The 23,442-nt window shown below is 56.0% G+C and overlaps 1 protein-coding gene across 5 annotated transcripts; it reads right to left on the minus strand.

Annotated features, from left to right (window-relative positions):
- Window positions 1–450: 450 nt before the first annotated feature.
- On the minus strand, window positions 451–22,803 carry MLLT6 (MLLT6, PHD finger containing). Of its 5 annotated transcripts, none has more exons than XM_074342920.1 (20): window positions 22,332–22,802; window positions 21,036–21,115; window positions 20,496–20,550; window positions 20,136–20,245; window positions 19,042–19,145; window positions 18,695–18,788; window positions 16,384–16,560; window positions 15,591–15,689; window positions 12,973–13,192; window positions 11,796–12,410; window positions 11,169–11,350; window positions 10,827–10,935; window positions 9,538–9,604; window positions 9,186–9,331; window positions 8,478–8,675; window positions 8,289–8,377; window positions 6,816–7,165; window positions 6,299–6,389; window positions 4,914–5,264; window positions 451–4,367 (listed from the first exon to the last, which is right to left on the minus strand). In XM_074342920.1, exons 1-20 carry the CDS (start codon window positions 22,438–22,440, stop codon window positions 4,326–4,328), a joined length of 3,288 nt encoding a protein of 1,095 aa, XP_074199021.1. In that variant the 5' UTR covers window positions 22,441–22,802; the 3' UTR covers window positions 451–4,325. The 5 variants fall into 5 exon arrangements, with proteins under 5 accessions (XP_074199021.1, XP_074199022.1, XP_074199023.1 ...); XM_074342921.1 differs by having other exon boundaries at window positions 13,054–13,192; window positions 16,384–16,563; XM_074342922.1 differs by having other exon boundaries at window positions 11,796–12,128; window positions 13,054–13,192; window positions 16,384–16,563; window positions 22,332–22,800.
- Between the last annotated feature and the right edge of the window lie 639 nt (window positions 22,804–23,442).

Below are 23,442 nucleotides of genomic sequence, written 5' to 3' on the forward strand. Positions count from 1 at the left end.
TCCCCGTGCGAGCGGGGACCCTTCCCGGAACCGTTTTCACTTGCAGAGTCTTAAGGCAGTGTTTCTAGGAGTGCGTGCCGATACCTATCGCCTAGGGAGCTTGTGTTTCTAAGCCAGGCCTACTTGCATTCTTATGGGTGGGGCACAGGTATCAGAGTTCTTTTTTTTAAAGGCTTGCTTGCTTGCCTGCCTGCCTACCTGCCTACCTACCTGCCAACCTATCTATCATCCATCTATCTATTCTACTATCTATCCATCTATCTATCTATCTAAATGGCAGTCCATATGCAATCTGGGTATTTTGTGCATTTTGATCTGCAAACTAAGTGCTTAAAGAAGTGTATTAGACCATCCTCCGACCACCCCCACCTCCTCCCAAGGCTCCCACAGTTGGCACTCCACCTCCCCACCTCCCTTTCCCTTCAATAAAGCCAGACAAAGCAGTGTCTCTTTGGATTTTTTTTTTTTTGTAAAACATTCTTTTATTAAAAGAACAAGTGCTGTTTACGAACTGCCCTTCGTACAAATAACATCCGTTATACAAAGATACAAGATCCGGGTTATGCACAATTCCAGGCTTGGAGGTGGCAAGGGGAGGGGCATTGCCTTTTGGGTTGAGGATATAAAGGAGGCTTTAGAAAGAATGAAAAAGGAGCCCCTGGGTTTGCAAACTGTGGCTTCCCCTCCCTGCTCCCCTAGGAAGTGTCTGCTACATTGAGACAGGCTAGGATGGAAAGAGGGGGACAAGGTGGGGGCCAGGGTTTGGGTCTCCAGCCCCACCACCTAAGTCCTAAGAAGGAAGCTGGAGGAAGTGAACAAAGGGCAACGAAGGCACCCCTCAGTTCCCAACGTTTCAGCAGATCAAGTCAAAGTGGTTGGGAGCCAGACACACTTTTAACCTGGATTGATGTGATTGGAAGGAGCCAGGGTATCGCCCTTGCTTTCCTGCAAGTTCCCCATTAATCCCTCCAGGCACCTCTCCCCAGGTAAACCAGCTGCGATAAAAAGGAGAATCCGGAACAAGCTGCCTGCCCCTAACTTGGGCCCACCACACACCAAGGAAGATGCTGGAAGCTGGCAGGGGGAGCCTGTGCCTTTGAAAACTTGTCTGCATTTCCAGTTTGGGAAAGGGACGTGTGGAGGAGGTCGCCGTCTCTCAGAGCTGGGTCCTTCTCTCCCCGGCTCCAGTCCCCCTCACTGTCCAGGCCCTTCCTAGGAGGACTTCCCTAGAACTCAGGACAGGAGTGGGCGGGATGCTCTCATCAGCCTCAAGGTAAGGGCACAGGGAGACAGCAGTAGACCCAGGAGCCTGAGGGGAAAAACTCAACACAAATAGGAAAAAAATCAAAGTAGAAAGAAAAGGCAATTTTTAAAGTGTCATTGTCTCTGGAGAGGATCCATCAGCTCTGAGCTAAGACAGTGCTTCACAGATGCCCCCCACCCTGGGCACAGCCCTGCATTCACACCACAGGTCACACACACACAGGGACAGACAGCCACGTGGAGGCAGCGCAGTGGGGCAGGAGAGCCAAGGACCAGGAGGCCAGGGTCCTGAGGGCTGGTCCTGGCTCTGCCCCTGAGCCCCTGCCCCTCTGAGGCTTGGAGCCATCACCTGTGAAGCAGGACCTGGCTCCCACGACCCCTAAAGACAGGTCCCTTCCAGCTCTGACATTTATGCACTAGTTTGTGGCCTCAGGCCAGACAGCAGCTCTGCATGCACAGCCCACTCACACCTCCGTGCTGAGGGTATGACACACGAAGCACTCCGCACTTTCAAGCTCCACGTCCGCCCTGCAAACCACATCCTTCCCCTCACCTACACAGAACAATCTATAAATCTGCATCCCTTCCTGCTCCCCATCCAAATTCATCCTAGAAAAAGGGACTGAGGCTGAGAGAGGAGGGTGGGGTCAAGGTAGCTGGACCCCTGGCACTGGGACCCGGCTCCCTCCTGAAGTGTTCCAGACCGTTCCTATTATAAAGCTCCCTCCAAAGAGGAAAATGCACCACCTCTGTCATGCCCCCTGCCCCAAATCCTGGGACTGCACCAACCCATACCCAGCCTGGGTACCTTCTTCAAATCTAACCTGCCTACCTGCCACTGCACCCAGCCTGGAGAAAGTAGGAAAACAGACTCTTGGAGATGAGAACCCCCGGCTCTCAGGTGCTGGAGGGAAGAGGAGTTCTTGGTTCCAGTGCAATAAGACATTGGGACCTCTCACCCTCTGCCACAGCAGCCTTGGGGTGGATGGACTTCCCTCACCATCCAGAACAGAAGCTGACTTCAGCTCTAAGCGGGCTGACCTTGGGCGAAGGTGTGGGTGTGAATAACCCACTCTTCTGAGAATCTCTGAAAGTTATTTTTTCTTTTCAGTGGTTTGGGGGCAGGGAGTTAGAGAGCTTAATAGATGAAGATGAATAAAATGCTGAATTCTATCATGTCTTTCTAACTGATATTTAGCATTAATAAAAAGTATTTCTGAGGTCATCACAACTGCCTCCCCCCTCCCCCCAAGCCCTTGCAAGTGCCTAAGAAATTGCCTCTGAAGGATTCCCACCCACCCCCTCCATTATCAGCTCCCTAACATCTTACAAAGTCTTATCAACAGGAATATTAATATTATTTTCAGTATCAGAAAAAAACCAGTTGAGCAGCACAGGCAAAAATATATCTGCACTACGTTTCTGTCGTTGCCAAAAATATACACATCTTCTTTTCTTTATTTAAAAAACAAAACAAAACCAACAACAACAAAAACCCAAACAGAAACACACACACACACACACACACACACACACACACACACAAATCTGCACATGCAAAGAGACTGACTAGACACAGGCATCAGGGAAGCTGGACGCACCCCCTCCTGGCTCGGACCCCAGTGCACCCTAAACAGACACAGACTTCAACCTCGTCCCCCTCCTGGCCATCCCACCTGTCCTCAACCTTGGCCACCAAAGGCTCTGGGCAGGTGGGGACTCTTTAAGGTGAGAACTACCCACTACACCCCAGGGAAATAGCTGGTGGGTGAAGGGACAGTTGTTAGGTCAGCTTAAGCTTAAGTCTCCCCTGGTTGGTGGGGGTGGGGGAAGGGAAGGGGGAGGCAGGTGGGCTAACTCTGGGAAGAAGGTTTTCACTGAAAGAAGTGGCACTTTACCCCCTAATCCCTGGGGCTCCCCTTGTGCCAGGGAAGCAGGACCAACAATCAGTGGCGGAAGGGAGCTTGGAGGGGCACTGAGACCACACGAGGTCTGGGGGAGGAAAGGCAGGATATCACCCTGATTCAAAGCCCCCAGCCCCCAGTTACTCTCCAATATTGGAGTACTCTTCTGGTTTTTGTTAACCATTCAGGCCCCAGAAAGGGACTAAAGTTGGTGAGGTGAGAGGGTGCAAACAAGAGCTAGGGGCGCCCCTCTGATGCTGCCCCATCTGAGCACTGCTTCCCTCCCTGCCCTTGGCTGCCTGGGGTCCAGGGAGAGACAGACAGACACACGCACGCACGTGCATGCGCACGCACGTGCATGCACGTGCACACACACACACACACACACACAAGCTCTCTGAGTCAGGCCGCTTCATCTCCCCACCCTCGGCACTCCTAAATCCAATAGTGCAAACAAGGGGCAGGGCACCGAGGGGGCTGGGCCGCCCTCCCCCTGCCCTCCCCCGGCTGATCACTGGGACCTACCCCCCAGAGGTAGGGAGGCTTGGGCCGAATTTGATGCCACCCTGCCCCTTCCTCAGCCTCTTAGTCTGTGGGCTTTTACAAGCTCAGCTTGTGACCCTTGTTGGGGGCAGGGGAAGGGGCCCAGCAAGAAACAGCCCCAGGGAGCCCTCCTGCCATCTGCCCATGTTGGGAAGAAACCGCAGGTCAAGCAGGGCTCTTCCTCCCTCTAGAGAAGACTTCTGCACAGGGGCAGGCCCAGGGCCAAACCCCCCTACTTCTCCCACACAAGTGCTGATCCATTTTATGTGGTGGATTCAACCAACCCCCCACTTATGCGATGGCCCACTTAACATGCTTTCTGGGGAACCTCAAAACATTCACTGAGAATGGGGGCTCCTAGGCAGGCTTGGAGCCTGACCCCCTCTGAGCCCCTCACAAAAGGCCCAGTGCAAAGTGGAAGGGGGGCTAGATGGAAAGGGCTCCCCTCTTGGTCTCAGTCCTCGGCACCAGGAGCACCCCACAACCCCCGGCCCTCAGCACATGCTCTGGGCCAGGGCTCTCCAGTGTCTGGGCACAGGTGCCCGCTCCAGGCTGGGACCCCTCAGGCCAGGATCTGCCCCTCCACTTGGGGGATCAGCAGGGGCGTGGGTGGATTTAGCCTTTTTCCTGGTTGGCTGAGGCTCCTTTGTCAGCGGTCTGGAAAAAGAGGAAGGGAGGCTGGGGGTTTGGGAGGTGTCTGGTCCTAACACCTGCTTGAGAATGGCTTCCTGGGTCAAGAAAGCTAACGTAGGGTGCAGTGAGGGCCTGGGCTCTGGCGGGTGCACACCAGGGTTAACGAGTACGTGTGTGTAGAGGGGAGGAATTGCCCTGCGTAGGCATGTGTTCGCCAAGGCCAGCACTTGGACTTTGGCTCTAGGCCCTCAGAAGGAGGAGGAAGAGGCTTTCTTCAAATGGCCCACCCAAAGCATCATCTTTTTCTAAATGGTCCGATCAGAGAGGAAACGGCCTTTTCTAATTGGGCTTCCCAGAGGAATGCCATTTTCTAATTGGGCCTTTTGCTGTTAGCCCGTATGCAGAAGGGATCTTTATTGGACCTGTAGGAGGGCACCCATTTGTTGGCAGAGGCCCTGGGGCCTAGAGCAGGCACTCTGCTGACCCAGGGATCGCTTCCTTCCTCCTTCTGATGATTCACCTGATGATGTCCCTTCTAATGCTCCAGGAGGGCCCCGACCCTTTACTCACCCCTCCTTTGGGGCCACCGCCATCCGCCCCCGCCAGGCTGAGGAAGGGGTTGGTCTGGGCAGTGAGGACCGGAGGGCCACCCGCTGCTGCTACTGCTGCAGCTGCGGCCGCCGCAGCCATGAGACTTGTGTTGTTGCCAAGTGAGGGAGCCACCAGGGCCCCGGCAGGCAGCAGAGGTGGGGCAGATGCTGTGGGCAGCAGGCCAGGGGTGCCCGCGGACAGCAGCGGGGTGGAGCTTCCAGCCAGAAGGCTGGCCATGGGCAGCTGGGAGCCCCCGGCCATCTGCAGCCGCTGCAGCTCCCTCTTCTGCTGGATCTGCTGGATCATCTGGTAGACAACGGTCTGGTGTTCCTGCAACAGGGCCAGACTGCTCACTGGCCAGCAGTCCCCATGGTTATCTCACCCTGCTTGGCCTGGGCCCCATCCCATCACACTAGGACCATGAGGCAGGAGGCCTGGGAGATAGTCAAGGTTTGGTCTCTAACTCCCCACTCTGGGCCTCAGTCTCCCCATCTGGACAAGAAAGAGGTTGCTCACCCTCAGTGTCTGTCAGCTAGGGCACTAATGGCCAAGTGCAGGAGGTTTAGCATCCCTGGCCCCATCCCCCCTCACCAAAGCAATTCCTCAGTTGCTATGACAACCAGAAATGTCCCCAGGGGTGGTATGACCCCAAGTTGAGAAACACTAAACAAGGTCAATAGTTTTCAACTCTCCTCTTTTTTGTTTGTTTTTTTTTTCCGCTTAAGATTCATTTATCTTTGCTTTGAACAGGCAGAGCATTTTCAGTGTTCCAAAACTCAAAAACTATTTATCAAGGCTTACATCTTAAGAAATGTTGCTTTCACCTCTGTTGCCATCTGGCCTCTGTAAGTAACCAACTGAATTGGTTTCTTTTTACCTTCCCAGCGTTTCTTTACATGAAAATGAGTATTTTTCTATTTTTCCAATTCCCCTGTTTTTTTAAAGGCAGAACTCCTTTTCTCCAAAGGAATTTTTAGTAGAACTCAACATACAAGAAAGAGCTCAAAGGGGCTGCTCTGGTTGACGGGGTGTCTGTCACCTGCTCAGTTACCTCTCTACGTGGGCCCTGAAGTCCCCACTGAAGATCCTTGGGGCTGGAACTGGAAATGCTCAGTAACAGGACTCACCACCCTCCAGACCCTCTCACTAGGATGTGATCTGGGGCCAGTATAGCATCTCTGTCCCAGTGGCCAGGGCCCCTGTGAGCAATCCCCTTTGCCCCTACATGATCCATAAGGGTCCAGCCTGCAGCTCTCCTCCCTCCCTTCTAAGCCTTCCCTTTGGGGCCGACCTAGATACTCTGAGATGGGCCCTTCCAGCAGAGCAGGGGGCGGGGAGGTGGCCCAGGCAGAGAGGGGCATTACCGGGGTCAGCTGTGGGGAGGCCAGGAGCTGCTGGAGCTGCTGGAGCTGCTGCTCTTGCTGCTGCAGGAGGTGTCTCTGCTGCTCGGTTAGGCTGAAGCAGGAGGCAAAACACAGACCATGGGAAGGGACAGGGAAACACTCCTCCCCTGCTCCCACACGCTTCCAGACTCCCTCAGACCCAGGTGGAGAGAGGCGGGGATGTGTGATATTAAAGGATGAGAGCTCAGAGAGGACAGTGGGAGAGAGACAAGTTAGGTGGAAGAATTTTCTCAGAAGGAAAACCTAGATTCGGGTATAAGGAATAAACAGACAATTCTGTCACTGGAGAGCTATCACCCAGACAGCACTCACACCTAACATCTAGGGAGCACCTGGGGCCAAGAGGTGACTAGATTCTGTACCCTGTAAGACCGCAAGACAGCTTTCCAAAATTTGGGGGGATTGTGGGTGTTTGGGGGGGGAGTCCCTCCCAGAGCCAGCCTCCCCATTCCCTTCCCCAGGCTGAGCTCTCCCTCACCTGTTAAGACAACCTGGCAGCTGCAGCGTGGGGGCCCCGCCAGCCTGGCTCAAGCCTGCAGGGTTGGGGGCAGCAGCCCCATTCAACCCCCCCAGGAGCCCATTGAGGGGCAGGGCCCCACTGCCCGCCAGCCCCCCCAACAGCCCCTCAGCCATGGGCATAGCCCCCAGCCCCGCTGCCCCCGGTGCCCGGCCCAGCCCATTCTGCGGCTGGGGTGGGAGCGGGGCAGGGGCCCCAGGCAGGGCCAGGGGCAGAGTAGCAGGGCTCTGCTGGAGCAGGGGCAGCGGTGGGGGCGTGCTGTGGAAGGACAGCGACGAGCTGCTGCGGCTCGGGCAGCCTGAGTGTGGGTCCTGGGGAGGGAGGGGGAAGGGAGGGGTCAGAGGGGCGGGGGGCCAGCATGACCTTTCTGGCCCCCCCAGCCCAGCACCCACCAGCATTCTCACAGAGCACAGCCACCCCCACCTTAACCCCCGGCAGAGCCACCCAGCAGGAATAAGCAAGGCCCAGGGATAAAGGCTAAGAATCCAAATGGTCTTTACAAATCACTTTCTGGGGGCCTCTCCCGATGCTTGTTTAACACAGAATAGTGATGACAGTAGTGACTACCTAGTGAACCAGATCCAGGGTTCAGTGCTTGACCTGTACTAACTCATTACTGCTGTTTTATGGGTGAAACCATTGGTTAGCAGACAGGCTAAGTCACTCTGCAGGCAGCTGGAGTGAAAGACTCCGGCTCAGATCCCATGTCCGCAATGCAATGGCTTGGGTGGCTTCTCTGTTTCAGTTGACACACTCATAACATGGGGGTAACAGCAGCACCCATTCCACAAAGTTATTGTGAAGACTAAACACGCCACGCTTTAAAAGTCTAAGCACAGGACATGACAAAGGGCAAGTACACAATTAACGTTAGTTACTATTATGATTATTATTGCCCAAGTCACACAGTTCGTAAGTGGCAAATAGAACAAAAACCCAGTTTGCTTGATTTCAGTAATAACCACAACATAACAATAACAACTGCTACCCCAACCACCACCAATTACACAGGTATTATTTTGTGTGAGGCTTTAATAAACTGTAATAAACTCTTCACAAATACTTCCCAAAGAGGCCTTCCCTAACCACCTTATATCCAGAGAAGAATCCCACCCTCCATTCTTTCTCACAGCCCTCAAATTATTAGCACTTTTCCCGGTTTGTAATTACTGATTTTCTTAGACTTAGCCTGTCTTCAGGAGCAGGACTGTGTCTGTTTTGCTCACCGACTGTTTAGCCAGTGACTGGCCTAAGTAGGCACCTCGAAATTACTACTTATTTAACGAAACAATAAATGGACCAATCACCCAATTGCTCAGCCATTCACGTCACTGCCCGGCTTCCAATAGCGCAAGGTGGAGATGGGACATGGAGGCCCTAGCACCTCCCCGCTCCTGCCGTCCTGCCCCCCGTGCCCCTCCCCGTGGCGCCCACCTCGGAAGACGTGGACAGAGAGTTGTCCAGGCCCAGGCTGTTCTTCCCTGGAGGGCTCTTGCTGGTGCTCAAGGAATCGCTGCTGCCGGCTGAAGGAGAGGGATCATGGAAGGAGGTCAGGGCTGGAGTCGAGCCAGTTCCCACCGCTGAGCAGAGGCCCCTCACACACAGGCTGTGGGATCCCCTTACCTTGGGGAGGCAGGCCATAGGGCCCAGGAATAGGGCCATTGGCGGCAGGCAGGGCGGTAGGCAGGGCAGCGAAGGGCACAGAGAGTTGCACGTTGAGAATCTGCAGCCGCTCCTTCTTGGCCGTAAGGCTCAGGATCTGCTCCTGAAGCCGCTGGTTTTCCTTCTGCAGCGCGTGTAGCGCCTTCAGCATCTCCACGACTGCAGACAGAAGGCGAGAGCGCCTGAGCCCCGCGGCGGGCCTGGAGAGGCGGGGTGAAGGCTGGGGGCGGGGCCAGAGGACCGGGGGCGGAGCCTGGAGGGGCGGGGCCTGGGGAAGAATTCGGACTGAGACCTAAAAGAGAAGACGCCGGCTAGCGAGGGACTCAGGTGAATCCTGGGGACCCAGAGGTCTAAGAACCAAAGGGTGGGGCCTAAAGACCAAAGGGTGGGGCCTCAGGCCCAGGGTGGAGGCCTCGTGATTGGGAGTGAAGCTGCTGGCGGAAGTTGGGGCTTAGTAAGGTAAGGGCCAAAAGGTCGCGAGGGCCAAAGGCCAGGTGAAGAGGGGGCGGGGCCAGGAGCTGGACCTTGCGAGGATGAAAGGTAAGGCCCGGGACTGGCCAGAGTTAAGGTGAGGGCGGGGCCGGATCCTTAAAGACGGGGACTTGAGAGAGGTGACCGAATCTGGGGATCCTAGGACAGGTCTCCCAGCCCGACGTCACCCCTCCTCACTGTTAACGCCGGCCTCGCCATCTCCTTGCTTCTCCAGCAGCTGCTCCATGTTAGTCGTTCCCGGAGCCGCTGGGTCCAACTGGCCGCCCCCGCAGGGTGCGGACGCTGTCTGGTCGAAGAGTGCCGGGAGGCTGCTGATGGGGGACCTGGGGTCAGAAGGGAAAACTGGGCTCAGGATTACCTCACTCCCCAACTCCACAGTCTCCCCGTCCCCCTCCTCTCCTCTCAGGGGTTTCAGTCATCCCCTTGGGGATCCCACTCTTTCCTCGCGCCGTCTCTCCGCCCTCTCCTCCCTGGTAGTCCCTCCGCCCCGCTCCCAGTCCCTCCCCCAAGCCGCCACCCCCTCCCTCACATGGAAGACAGACTCTCCTGGGGGGAGGTCCCCCGACATCGGAAGCTGCAGTCCTCCAGGTCTGGCTCTTGGAAGAAGCGGGGCAGGGATCAGCGAGGAAGGGGTGCCGTCGGCCTCACAGTCCTCGCCTGGGAAGTGGGTGCGGGATCTGGGACCTTACCGCAGACCCCTTTCCCCAGGACCTCCCAACCCTAGACTGGCAGTTATAGTTCTTAAGGCTCTGGGAGCCTTGGCTTGGAAACCGAGCCCCTTGGGAGGCAAAGCCATGGGATCTCGTCTCTTCCCCTTTCTCTAGGCAGAAAGGCTCTTGCTGCCTGGCTACTTTCAGATCCACCTCCCAATTTCTTTCCTGGAAGAAAACTTGTAACTTCAAAGTTATAGACATTTGGGGCCTAGACAATCCTGGGTTGAACTTGGACCTGATACTTACTTGCCGTGTGACCGTGGGCTTGAAACTAACCTCTCTGAAGTGATTGTTAGGATTAAAATCAGATAATAAATGTGAAGCGTTAAGCTGAATAGTTTAGCTGCCATACAACAAGACTTTAAATATTGTACTACTATAATCAGTTTTGTATGACTTTCATATTAATAAGCTCACAGATTAGACAGCAAAACTCTGTTAGGCCACAGAATTACAATCTGCGTTCTGGAAAATATAGTCACTTACTCTGTAGGTCCTTAATTCTGTAATCAGATTTGGCGCCTTTAAGGCCTACCTGATCTGGTAAGCCCCACCCCCAGCAGGCCAGGTGGTATCTCTGCACCAATCAGCTCTCTGGGGCTGGGTTAACCCTCCAAGGAGAGGGAGGGGCGCTTGGGATCCGTCCTCTTAACTCCTAAATACCCAGAGAGCAGGTTGCCCAGATGGTGGGACCTCTGCAAAAGCTGATCCCACAGATTCACTAAGAGGCGGGAGGGGAGCTACCCTACAGCAGTAGGAGAACTAGGCATGGAGTCAGGGTACCAGATTTTCAGCTCCTGCTCTGCCTTTCCCTACTTGAACTGGCTTGAGCAAGTCATACGTCTCTCCCTTTTTCTTTTGTAAGATGGAGCAGTAGTAACTCTGCCCTGTCCTGCCCTGCCCCCTCCCCTTACGGGGGGAGGGGGTCTTCAAGTGAAAGTGTATCCCGGTTTGTTGTGTGTGAAAATTTTTTGGCTGGGTGAGCAATGGCCAGAGGGAGGGAGCAGCCAGAAAGCCCTCCCATCCTTTCTGGGGTGACATGCAAGTGATGGGTGCCCCTCAGGTCTTCAGGAAGAAAGGGGAATGGGGTCAGGGACTCACATACCTGTGTGGCTGCTCTCGGCTTGGGTGAGGAGGGGGTTAACGGCACCCATTGGGGTTCCAAAGATGTGGGTAGAAGGGAGGCTAAAGGTAGAGCCAGCCAGAGAAAACACCTGAGGGAAAGGAGGTACAGTCCCGCCTGGTGGTTATTCTTGGATCTAGAGCACAACTGTGTGCACCGGGGTGGAGGGGACCAGGTGTGCTGGGGAGGAGAGAGGACCAGAGAGAGGGAAAAGTTCTGGTAGCGCTCAAGCCCAATCTCTCAAATTCCCATGGAAAGCTGGGGTCCTTGGCAGGCTGTCCCCCACCTGCCCAGGGACGGAGGAGCCCAGGAGTAAGGCCTCACCTGAGTGGTGGAGATAGAAGCAGAGGAGGAGGGGAGGGTGCTGGTGAATGGGGAGCGGCTGAGGCGGGGCAGGGCCGAGGTCCCTGGGGGCCCCAGAAGGCTGGAGGAGAGGGGGGTGCTGCAGACAGCCCGCAGCATTCCGCCACCGTGGGAGATGGGGTCCTTATTACTGGTGTAGATGCCTACAGGCACAAGGAGGACACAGAGGGAAGCTTACAGTCACCACTCCCCCAGGCCCCTCCTCAGCCAGGTGACTGGGGCAACCTCTCCCCTGGATCTGGCCACACACCAGTCTTACCCTCTTACTGCAAAGATGTCACATCTTGTCTGGGTGACATCTGCTTGACATGCCTGCTTATTTGCCCTGCCCAGGCTGGAGAATTCCCAGCTTTTCTAACTGATCAACCAAAACTTGGGTAAGTCCTATTGGCCATCTACCCCAGTCTCTCCCACTACAACCATGCAGAAGATGGGTACGGGGGAGTGTCTCAGGTGACTGTCACCTCCATCCTCTGTCCTTTGGAGCAGCTTCTATCACATTTCCTTCTAACTGCATGTTTATATCTCTGTCCTCTCACTAGACTGGCTGGGGCCCTGAGATACCCTCCATCCCCAAGGGTCACTAACCTGCCCCCAGCAGGGGGGACTCCAGGCTCAGGCTGGGCAGGCTCCCAGAAGGCCCAAAGGTACGAGAGGCCAGACCCCCCAGGCCGGAGCTGACCAGGGAACCTCCGGAGAAGGGTGAGGCAGCAGTGGCGGTAAAGCCAGCCAGCTGGGCACCAGGCAGGGAGGGAAGAGCTGGGCCCCCAGTGCCTTCCTTGTTCCGGCTGCCCTTGGGTCGGCCTGGCCCATGTCGGCTTCTCTTGCTGGCTTTGTGCTTCTTCTCCTTCAGGCCTGTCTCAGGGGTCTCCTCAGCAGGCACAGGGGCGGCGCTCAGCGTGGGCATCCGCTTGTGGGTGCCTGCAGAGGCCCCGGACCCCGAGACGTGGGGAGACTTATAGTCCCCAGGGGACGGGGCCCGGGCTCGGCCCGAGCTGGAGGTGGTGGTGGAGAAGCGCATGATGGGCCCAAAGCCAGAGAAGACCACCTTCTGCTCAAAGAGGTCTGCCTTGGGGGGCTCGGGGGCCGAGGGAGAGGGAGGGGCTGAAGGGGTGGGGGCTGTGGGCTTGGAGTACTTGTCTTCCTCAGGCTGCTCCAGCTTGGGGAATGCAGAGAAGTCAGGGGAGCTCTGCAGGGACGAAACTGCAGAGGGAAAATGGAATTATAGCTGGAGCCCAGATCCCCGCCCCACTCCCACTCCCAATGTGCACTAGTTAGAGAGCGCTCTGGTCGGGGGATAGGGAAGCCAGGTTTCCTGTCCCAGCTCTGCCAGGATCTCTGTGTCCTAGGATGAGTCCCTCCCTCCCCGCCATCCCCCACCACCTTTTCCACCTTTGATAAAGAGGGAGGAAAATAACTCCCACCCTACTGTCCTCACTGGACGACCACATAGAGATTACAAGAGATAACATTAGTGTTGGTGCTTTAAAAAACGGTACCTGACAGCACACATGCAGGGGATAATGAATAATGCTATGGGGTTGGAGAGCCAGGCCCTGAGGGAGAGGGGAGGGGAGTTCCAGCTCAAGAGGGGAGGGTTAAGGGGGTGGGGTGGAGAAAAGTCACTTGGTGGGGATTCCTTCATCTTTAACCAGAATCAATTTAAGCAAATGAGATGCAAACCAATCTGCAAAGGCCCTTGCTAGAAAAGCTCAGGACCAAAGACTATCTGGCTCCCAGCCTCCTCCAGGATGTCCACACTCACCTGCAGGCTGGAAGGGCCCCCCAGAGGAGGAGGAAGAGGAGGAAGAAGAAGAGGAGGAGGCGGAGGTGAAACTGCTCACACCTTTCCCACTGCTCAGTTTCTTCCCCTTGTGACTCAGGCTATGGCTGGAAGACTTTTTCCCCTTTGAGTCCCTGCTGCTTTCAGAAGTCTCCTGAGTGCTGGCCTCATGGTGAGAGGAAGAGGAAGCCGAGGAGGAGACCTGAGGGAAGGAGAGGAGAGGAAGGCTCGCGGTCAGCCCCAGGGCCTGGGCTCACCCTGACTTGGGAGTGGAGCAGGAGGATCCAGGACCCAGGGCTCTCCTAGGAGCGCCCACAGTTAGCCTCAGGAAGCATTTCCAGGCAAGGAGATGGTGGTGGGAGCTCCTCCACCAGGGAGATGGGGAGGCAGCTGTGGAACTTCTGGGTGTGAAGAGATGGGACCTCTGAAACCAAGAAGCTGTCGGTCCTTCACCTCGGGCTGCGGAGTGATGAAGATGGTCTCAAGAGTCTGTACTGATGTACGTATCTGCTCAGTCACTCATTTAAGAAACACTTAGGCCCAAGAGGGTTGGACTTGTGTTGGGAAGTGGGGTACATATGGAAGACGGACCCCAGGGAGAAAAGGCTGCCTTGGCCCCATTCTTGGGCCCTCCAGTCACCATCACTCCCTCCTTACTCACCCCTAGCTGCAGCCACCTGGCTGACACTTGGCTCCTTGGCCACTCCATGCCCTTCCTAGACAATCAGCACTCTGCCCGAAGAGCCTATCCTTTCCCTCCCTGGGAAATGTCTCATCCTTCAAAATCCAGCTCGAAAACCCCCTCTTCTTGGAGTCACCCCAGAGCTACCCAAGGTGGAACAAGTCATTCTGTCCTGTTATTTCCAGGGTACCACGTAGCCACCTACATCAGCCATGTCAACAGCTGCCATGTGTACTGAAATATACTGTCCCCCATGTCTGAGGGCAGCAGGGCAATGGCTGGAAGGGCTTGGGCTCTGGGGGCTGAGCCTGGTGGGCTCTGCCTTCTACTACTGTGTCATGTCGTGTGGTCTCTCACCTTCATGGAGCTCCAGCGTCCTTATGGGACTAATCATGCCTATTTGGAGAGTTACAAGGAACATAATACCAGATACATAGTATGGGGTCAATAATGATGATTCTGATGGCGGTGGCTGCTAGTAATATACTGCAGAGACAGTGTCCTGTGCTGGTTAAGAGAACAGGCCTTCAAGCCGGACTGCCTGGGTTCAAATCCTGACTCCACCACTCACTAGCTGTGTGCTTTTAGGCAAATTACTTAACTACTCTGTGCCTGTTTCTTCATTTATTGAATGGGGTTAATAAAATATCTACTTTATCTGAGGATTAAATTGAGTGAATCCTCATGCATCCCTCCTATCCCCCTTTTCTAGAAGGGAGCCTGGCATGTGGTGAGTAAATTAGGGCTTTGTAGTACTGCCAGGCATAGCTCTTCCTCCTGGTGGAGACCAGGTACTCAGTAAAGGAACAAATGCCAGAGGGAGGATGGACAGGAGAGTGAGAGCCACCCTGTGCTGCCCCTTCCTGGGTGGAGCCCTGGTCTCTGTCTTTTTCTTTGTTCTTTCCAACAGCTGGAGTTCTGAAGGGAGCCAGATGTGGTTCTGAGAGCAAGGGAGGAGAGGGGCTAGGGGGAGGGGTAGCTGAAATGCTGGGGTGGGTGGAGGAGGCTGGGCAGAATGCTCTAACACATCCAAAGGGATGCCCAGCCACTGGGGCAATTCCTAGATCCACCTGCCTGCAGGCCCCAGGGAAAGGTCAGAGGGCGCAGATGACAAGCTTTTCCAGGTGAGCCCTGGGCAGCAGGGAGGGGAGAGGGTTACTGGGACAGTTGCCACAGCAACATCACCCTGGAAACCTGATACCTGAGCCTCCTGCTAAGATGCCCAGAGCTTTGCCAACCTCCTGAGGCCGGTAGAGGGAAATGGGGCACTAATGGTGACAGGAGGAGGCAGTGTCTCCAGGCCCCTGTTCTCCTTCCAGGGGGAGGGCGGGCTGGAAGGAGGGGCAGGGAGGGCTGCTCTGGCTTGGATTAGTGACTCCCTGGCCTCGGTAGAGCCTGCCGGTTGCTCATCCAGATGTTGCCCATTTCTGGAGTCAGGCTTGACACATATGCCCCTACTAGGGATGAGGGGGGCTTTCAGGGTGCTGTCCAGGGGCCTGCCCTGCAAGCCACCATGGGCTGCACTTTCAGTCCCTCCAACCTGCATGGAATGTGGGGGAGGAGTGAAGAGTGAAAGGGTCCTCTCTGCCTGTCTCTGGGGAAATGGACCCCAAAAACTCAGAGAACCAACCTGTGCTGTACCCACAGACAAGAGCCCAGTGCTGAGGCCCTCTGTCTGGACAGAGACAGATGTGAGCACCTGGCAGCCAGCAGGCAGGGCGGTACCCCACCCAACCCGACCCTCCTGATGGGTCAGTGATAGGTAGGGCAGAGGAGCTTGCCCCTCCTAGGCTAGAATGGGGAGTAGAGAGGGGTCGGGCAGGGAGCAGACACATATTAACCTGAAGCTGTGGGGGCTCCCAGGGGTGCTCACCCTGACCCCTCCCACACCAACCCTCCTGGGTGTAGGCAGCAGTACCTTGTCAGCAGTGGGGACCACAGGTGGGGTTAGGATGCTGGAGGGTGACTCAGGCCGCTTCTTGTGCTTCTGTTTAAGGCGTTCTTTGTCCTTTCGACTCTAGGGAGGAAGAAGTGAATTGACACTTGTGTTGCGGAACAGTCCGGGTGAGGATGAACATGGTGCTTGCATGTAGGGGTGGAGCCTTCTCAGAGATGAGTCTTTGTGGGTGACATCTCCCCTCCCACCCCGTGGAGGGACTAGGGGACTCTGGCTGGACAGGAGCCGCTCAGGCAGGTTCCTCTGAGAGCTAAGTCTATCCTCTCATCCCCAATGCCTGCTAAAGACAGCCTGTCCCATTATCGTGCCAGGGACACAGCACCACACAAGCGAGCACACACCTGCAAGGGTGTCCACCCAGGACACAGAAATGTGCAGAGGGACGGGAGCCAGGAACTCTGTGACAAGTGGCCTGAGGGGATGCAGGCATGGACAAACTAGGCTGACACGTTGCTAGACTGTGGCGATGTGTGTAAATGTACAGAGCCATGTGTCGGGGTGTCTGGGGACACTGTCATGTCATGGGGGGATACGGAGGAACCCCACAGATACAAAGAGCCCCAGGGAAAACAGGCCTTCAGCTCACCATCTGTGACCCTCATATGTCACTTCCTCAACCCCCTCTCAGCCCTCTGTGGCCTCAGAGGAAGGAAGAGGGCAGGCGCTAAGGCCTTGGGGACACCTGTGGTGGCTTCTGGAAAGAAGCATGTGTTTTTGAGTGTGGGCCATAGAGGCAGACCCGTAAGACTTTTACCTTCTTCTGGCCCCTCTCGTGGTGGGAAGGGTGCTTTTCCTGCTGGGTGGATGGAGAAGCTGACCGGCTTCTCCGGCCAGTGATGAAGCCACTGCTACCTCCCACTGTGCCGCCTCCTCCTCCTCCTCCTCCTCCTCCTGTTCCTCCACTGCCTCCCCCGCTGGTGTGCCGAGATGTCTTCTGGGGAGAGAACCAAGAGGAATTGCCAAACCCCCTTCTCCCTAGCTCAAGGGAAAGTTCCTGAAGGTCAGATGATCCTGGGGGCCAGTTCCAACCCCCAACCGGCCTGCCTGTCACTAAGAGGACCTTGTGTCCTTAGTGATACTCTGCTCAATAGAAGGGCGTTCCCTAGCCTGAGATCCAAGTTTCCCCAGATTCAGCAACTGAGACCTAGAAGAGGTAGGGGCATCTTGACCCCAGTAAGGCACGGCTGGAGGTAGGCCTGGGACCCAGGTCTCTTATGCTACACCCACCTCCTTCCACGGTGCCCTATTGGCCCCTTTCAGGCCCTGGGCCACAGAACTACCTCCACCTCTGGGGTGGGGGCCCTCATGGGAGCCCCTGCTCGCCTGCATTCCATACCTCATCCTCCCCTCCAGACTCTCTGCTCCAGCCATCACCCCTTCTCCTTTGTTCTTGGCCTTCCACCAAACATAGTGGTTCCATCCCAAAGGGCCTGCTGCCCTTAAGAAGCGGGAAGTAAATATCCACAAGAAAAACCCAAACAACCCTTGTGCTGCCATTCCTCCCAGCCAGGGCTCTGGGCTCTCCCTGCCTGATCCAATGGCTTCACCTGTCCTAGACTTGCAGCTGTTCCCTCTAAGGCCACCCACTACCTCCCAACTGTCAAATTCAAGGACTCATTTCAGGCCTCAACTGACCTAATCGCTCCCTAGCAGTGGGCACCAGGGACTCCAGCCCCAGTCTTACACAACTAAGGCTGCCACAACCACCCTGCCCCGGGGGTCTCACAGCCACTAAATCTGAACACCCTCACTCGGCACCTCCTATAAACCAAACCGAGCTCCCTACCTTGTCTTAACTCAATATTGAACCCTGAACCAAGGTGACCCTATGACTTATGATCCAAACCAAGATACTTCTGAAAATGAAAGAGACAGCTATTCCACCAAGGCAACAAGCACAAACTGGGACTCTCCAGGGCAGACCAGGACATACGCCGGCCCTACAGAAGCTCGTTGCACCCCAGTTCACAGCACTCTCAGGTGCTTAAGCCCCATCTACCCAGCATCAAGGGCCTGGATCCTGTGTGCCACCCTCAACAACTCCTTCTCAGCACCCCCACATGTAGGCAAGTCTACCTAGAGATGGTTGTAGAATCCAGCCTCACCACCCCCCACCCAACCCCGCCCCACCGCAGCTGTCTCTCAGCCGCCAGCCTTGGCCCTTCAGCTCCAGCTTCACAGTGGCTGCCAGGGTAATCTTCCTGAAAAACAAATCTGATCATGTTACCCTCTTGCTTATAAGCAGCCTTATAAGCCTGTAGCCTGGGGTTGAGGTCCAAGCTGCTTCCCCAGTCAGGCCACAGCATACATCTGCAGGACACCCCACCACTTCTAGAACATGCAGGTCTCTCCACAAATATGGGATAGCACCCCTTTTCCAGCCTCTCCTTGGGCCCCTGAACCTGGGGAAGAAGCGAGTCCAGCTCTGGCCCCACTTGAGCTTTTGTGCCTCATCTCCTGCCTCCTCCCTACCGAACACCCTGCCTACTAACGCTCTCTCTCATCTCAGGACTTTGTCCATGCCAGTCACCCTGCCTGGGATTCCTTTCTTTCTGTCTTTGCTTGGTAGGCTCCCACAGAGCTTCCAAATCAGATTGTCTGTCCTGAATCTCATACACCTGCTGTGAGGTAAGTAAAAAACTGCAGAGAGCCTTAGTTTACTCATCTTTAAACTGAGAATATATAGTACACCTAGTTCTTTGGGTTGTTGGAAGGATCACATGAAATGACACATGTAAAGAACTTAGTACAGTGGCTGGGGCACATTAAGCCCCACAACTGTTGGCTCTTATTGGTGGCTCAGTTTAAGTGCTGTCTCTTTAAAACCTCCCAGACTCGGACAGGCAGGGTCTGAGCTTTGTCTTCTGGGGTGATGGACTACTCTGTTTCACACCCCTCAGGCTGTACTTCAATTTATTCCTCATCCAATGGTGAGCTTCTCAAAGGCAGGGACATAGTTCCTTCTATGTCTGTCCTCCCAGCACCAGGTAGTGGCCTGGCCTGAAGCCCACACCCTCTAAACCATGGCTGACTGACCCACTCACACCCTAGCAGATGAAACTCACCATCTTGCTGAAGTGGTATTTGCAGTAGCCACAGTACTTGACATTGTCGACCTCCAGCACTTCTTCCTCACACAGCAGGCCTGCCATCTGGGCACTAACCAAGAAGGTCCACCTGAGAAGGGTGTGGCCACAAACCAGACCTGCCACCTGCCTTCCCCCTCCTAGACCCCTGCTGGGGCAAGGACAAGGCCACCCAAGGAAAGCACTGCTATCATGACCAAAGAGACAGCAGCTAGGATGAGTGCATTTGGCAGCCATCCATGGCAAACCTCAGAGGGGGTTGGTACAGCTGGCCAGGGATCCCAGGGAACCCTGCGGGGTGGGTGCAGGGCAGGCAGATGTCTCACCAGGTGACATGAAAAGCTTGTCGACATCCGTGGCGGTTACAGGTCATGCAGGCTCCTGAGGCTGCCTTGCTCTCCCGGCCCTGCTCCTCGCAGATATAACACGTCTGCAGGACAGAGTGCAATCGTCCCCTCCTCCCTTATACCTGACGGATCCCGCCCCCCACCCCCCCAGTTTCATCTTCTCCTCGTGTTCCTGGGTCAGTGCAATCCAACAGCACTTTCTGTGATGATGGAAATGTCCTATACTGTGCTGTCCGATGTAGCAGCCATGAACCACATGGGCTATGGAAATGTGGCTAGTGTGAGTGAGGAACTGAATTTTAAATTGTATTTAACTGTAATTAACTTACATAGCCATGGGTGGCTGGTGGCTACTATATTGGATAGTGCAGTCCTTGGATGGTGATCCCTTAAGGCCAGAGACTATGTCTGCCTGGCTCAGCAGTGAGTTTATTCCCACCTCTGAGCCTCTGCACATGCTGTTCCTTCTGCCTGGAACCTGGAACAATCCCCTGCCACCCGACCACCCCCCCCCAACAACCAACTGGCTCCTTCTCATTTGCCAGGTCTCAACCAAAATGTCTTTTTCCTTGACTACTTTATCTAAAGTAAGCCCCCCAAAGGGTATTCTTTATTTCAGTACCTTGTTTATTTTCTTCACAGCACTTACCACAAATTGCATTTACTTTATTTGCCTGTTTACTGATATTTATAGTCTTCCCACACAGGAGTGTGAGTTCCATGGGGCAGGGAGCACATCTGTCTTGATCAGTACTAAACACTGTGTGCCTGGTACCTTGGCCCAGTTTGGGCACATAGTAGGCAATCAGTGAAATGTGTCTGGTGAACAAAAGAGTGAACTGCTTGCTGAGGTCTACCTTCAGGCAGTACAACTGCAAGGGAGCCTACTGCTTCACTTGAGTTTCAGAGCAAAAGCAGTATCTGTCAGTGGAAGCTGCCTACCTACCTCCTGAGTTCCCTGAAAAGTGTCGGTTGGACAGAATCAAATACACTGGACGAAGAGAGGGCTGGAGGGACCCAAGAATAGTTGGCTAGGGAGAGGACTGGTATGGGGCACAGCAGGGGCTGCTGACCTTGTTGAAGCGATCATGAGGCACGTACTGCAGCACGATGGGCTCCATGGTGAGCACGTTGGCAAACTGCACCTCAGGGATGTAGAGGGCACACACCACGTGGGCCCAGCCTGGGGCGGTGTGGGGCCGGCCTCAGCTGTGATTGCAAGCCCGAGACCCCAACCCCTCACAACCCCACACTGCAGATGGTCCCCTCCTCCACAGCCTTCCCATCGGACTCCAATACCAGCCAGGGAAGGGCAGGGAAACGCAGCCTTTGCACCCCACCCCTGCCCACAGTCCACTCCTGCCTTCCCAGACCCTGCTCAGGGGGCCTTGCTGACCTCCACAGATGAGCCCTGGGGCTCAGGGACCCCTCACCTCCATTGTCAGTCCTCTTCAATGCCCCGTCTTTGTGTGGGCACAGCTCACACCTCTGCCAATATAAGGGAGGCACAGGGATTTGGGGGGGGCAGGCCTTCCTAAAAGGGGTGGGGGATCTGCTCAGCTGGGCCCTCCCTGAACACATTTGGAGGGCCCCAGGATGAAATGATAAGGTGTCTATGGAAGACTGGTGGGGGTACAGAGGAAACAGGATTGACCATGAGTGAAAATTTTTGAAGATCGGTGATGAGGACATGAGGTTCATTGTAATATTCCCTCTACTTTTATACACATTGGAAACTTTCCATTGTAAAAAAGCTCAAACAAACAAGCAAGGTAAAAAAAAGGCCCGGTGCCTGATGTGAGGCGCAGTGAGGGATAAGCTGAGGGAGAGATGGGGTTGGTGATAGGTGTGCAGGAAACAGGAAGTCCTGTGTGACAGTCCTACCCTAGCCTCAACCTCAGAGTCCCTTAGCTCAACGGGGAGGGAGGGGATGCTCAGGTGTACAGGAGGGGGGAAGGGAGTCTCAAACTCACCACCCTGGCTGCTCGCTCCTGAGATTCACATTTCCGGCAGAACCAGGGTCCTGTTGGCACCTGGACGATGCCATAGCAAGCTGGGGGTGAGGGAGAAGAATCACAAGCAAATCTATCAGCAGTGGCTTTTCCTAGAGTCACTAGGGGTAGGGAGTGACTCTAAAGGACTAGAGCCAGTTCCAGGAGGGGGGCTGCTCCCCTGCCCAGAGATCGCTCTCTAGACAGCAGGACCACAAGGAACGCCCAACAGCACACGGCCAGCTTTCAACCACACAACTGAGCATTCCAAGCAGGGATCGGAAGTCTGAGTGAGTCCTTGACCTTAAACTTCTAGCAGATCCTCCCCCCAACACCTTTTCTGTAACCAGCTCCTGCCAGGACCAGTCGTCATCATCAGGAATAGAGAAAATCAGAGAAATAACATTTACTACAGTCAAACACGTTTTGTTGTTATGGGGGGGGTATTTCTTAAAGGGCCAGTAATGGAAGAGGCAGGGAAGTTGGGGGTCCAGGGACCTCATCTTCTGCCTCTAACTATAATAGGTACAGGTCAAAAGTCAAGGCCAAGAGCAGGTGCCTGCCGTGCAGGTAACCCAGAGGAGAGTGGAGGGAAGAGCCCACAGGGACAGGATTAAGGGCTGTCCCAGGAAGGGGGGGGGGGGCCAGTTGGCTACGCTAGACAGGCGGGAGATGCCAGCCTGCGCCCTCGGCAAGATTCCTCAAGGAGTTAACTCCCGAACCATGTGCTGCTGGGGGAAACTCCAAACCTCCCTCTTCTCTATTCCCGGCCCCCTGCGCAACCTCTCTCCTACCCGCAGCTCTTCCCTAGAGGATTTTAGGAGTCCCTTCTCCCCTGGGACCCTTCTCCTCCCTTCCCAATTCCGCTCCTCCCAGTATCCGGAAGTGGGAGGGGGGATGACCCCCCTTTGACCTCTCCCTCCGACAGCCAAGACCAAAATAACCAGGCGGGAGGGGACACCTCGCAGGTAAACATTCTCCTAGCAGCCCCGACACTGGTAGTGAGGGGGGCGGAGAATGCACTCATTGCCCCCGAGACTGTCCCCAAACTCCCTCAACTTGGGGTGGGGGGCGCGGGACTGGAACAATAGGCAAGAAAACAATGCCTGACCCGGTCCTCCAGGACCCGGCGGGGGGAGCCCCCACGACGCCTCCCTTCCCTTCAGGTGGGGTGGGGGAGGGGCACCCGAGCCCCAGGAGGTCTCCGGAGGGCGCGGCCAGGGGCGCCCTGCGCACGCCGCCCCAAGGGTCCCGCCGCCCCCGCGGGCCACCCCGTACCTTGGTGGACAGCCACGCTACACGCGTGCCCATCACAGTAGACCAGCGGGTTCTCGGCCCAGCCCCTCTCGTCCGAACATACGCAGCAGCCTCCTACCATCTCCTTCATACTCCCATGAGCTCCCTCCGGGGCTGGGGCGGGGGGCCGGCCGGCGGGGGTCGGGGGTCAGGGGGGGAGGGAGGGAGCGGGGGGCCGCGCGCCTCCTCGCTCCCTCCTCCTCCTCCTCCGCCGCCGCCGCTTCTTTTCTTTGCCTCCTCCTTCCTCCTCGGCGTCCTCCTCCTCCTCCTCCTCGCTCGCTCTGTCTGGCCGCCCCCCCCGCCGTGCTCTCGCCCTCATGCCCCGACGGGCCCCCCCCCCCCCCCGCCAACAATGAGATCCGCGCGCCGGGCTCGCCCCCTCCGCGCCGCGCGCCGAGCTACCAGAGGCTCCCGGCCGCCGCGCAGCCCGGGCCCGGCGGGGGAGGCGCCGAGTGGCACATCGCGGGCGCCCGCCCGCCCCGCGCCCGCCCCGCGCAGCCCGCTCACGCGCCGCCCCCCCGGCCCCCCTGCCCGGCCGCGGCAGCCATGGCCGCGCGCCTCCGCTCGCTCGCTCCCCGCCCGCCCGCCGCCCGCCGCCGGGTAAAGTCTTAGGTTCAGGGAACAAAGCCTGGCTTGGTAGGGAGCTTTTCGCTCTTTCGCTCCGCGCTTCTTTCCCCTCTTTCTTTTTCTTTCTACGGCTCTCGGTTCTGGGTTGGCGCTCCTGCGCCCTCCAACTGTTTGCCCTTGGGTCTCGACTCCCGGTCTCCAACTCTCCAGCCCCTTCCGCCCAGGTCTTCGTCTCAGTGACTGTTCTTCAGCCGCAAGGAAACTTGGAGGTGGAGATCAGAGGAAGGGGCGCTAGAAGGAACAAGAGCAGGAACGTCGTGGGCCGTTCACCTCTTCGTGTCTGGGGAGGATTTTTGTATGGCCGCGGGTGGGCTCTTTCCTCCGAGGCCTCTCTAGGGGGTAGACACTCTTACAAGGAGACATCTGTTCATTCAACAAGTATTTATTGAATGCTTACTGTGTGCAGTCGTTGATATAGAGTGAACAAACGGATATTCCTGCCCTCGGGGAGCTTCCGGTCCACCTT

The sequence above is a fragment of the Camelus bactrianus genome, chromosome 16, assembly GCF_048773025.1.
Source record: "Camelus bactrianus isolate YW-2024 breed Bactrian camel chromosome 16, ASM4877302v1, whole genome shotgun sequence".
Taxonomy (NCBI): domain Eukaryota; kingdom Metazoa; phylum Chordata; class Mammalia; order Artiodactyla; family Camelidae; genus Camelus; species Camelus bactrianus.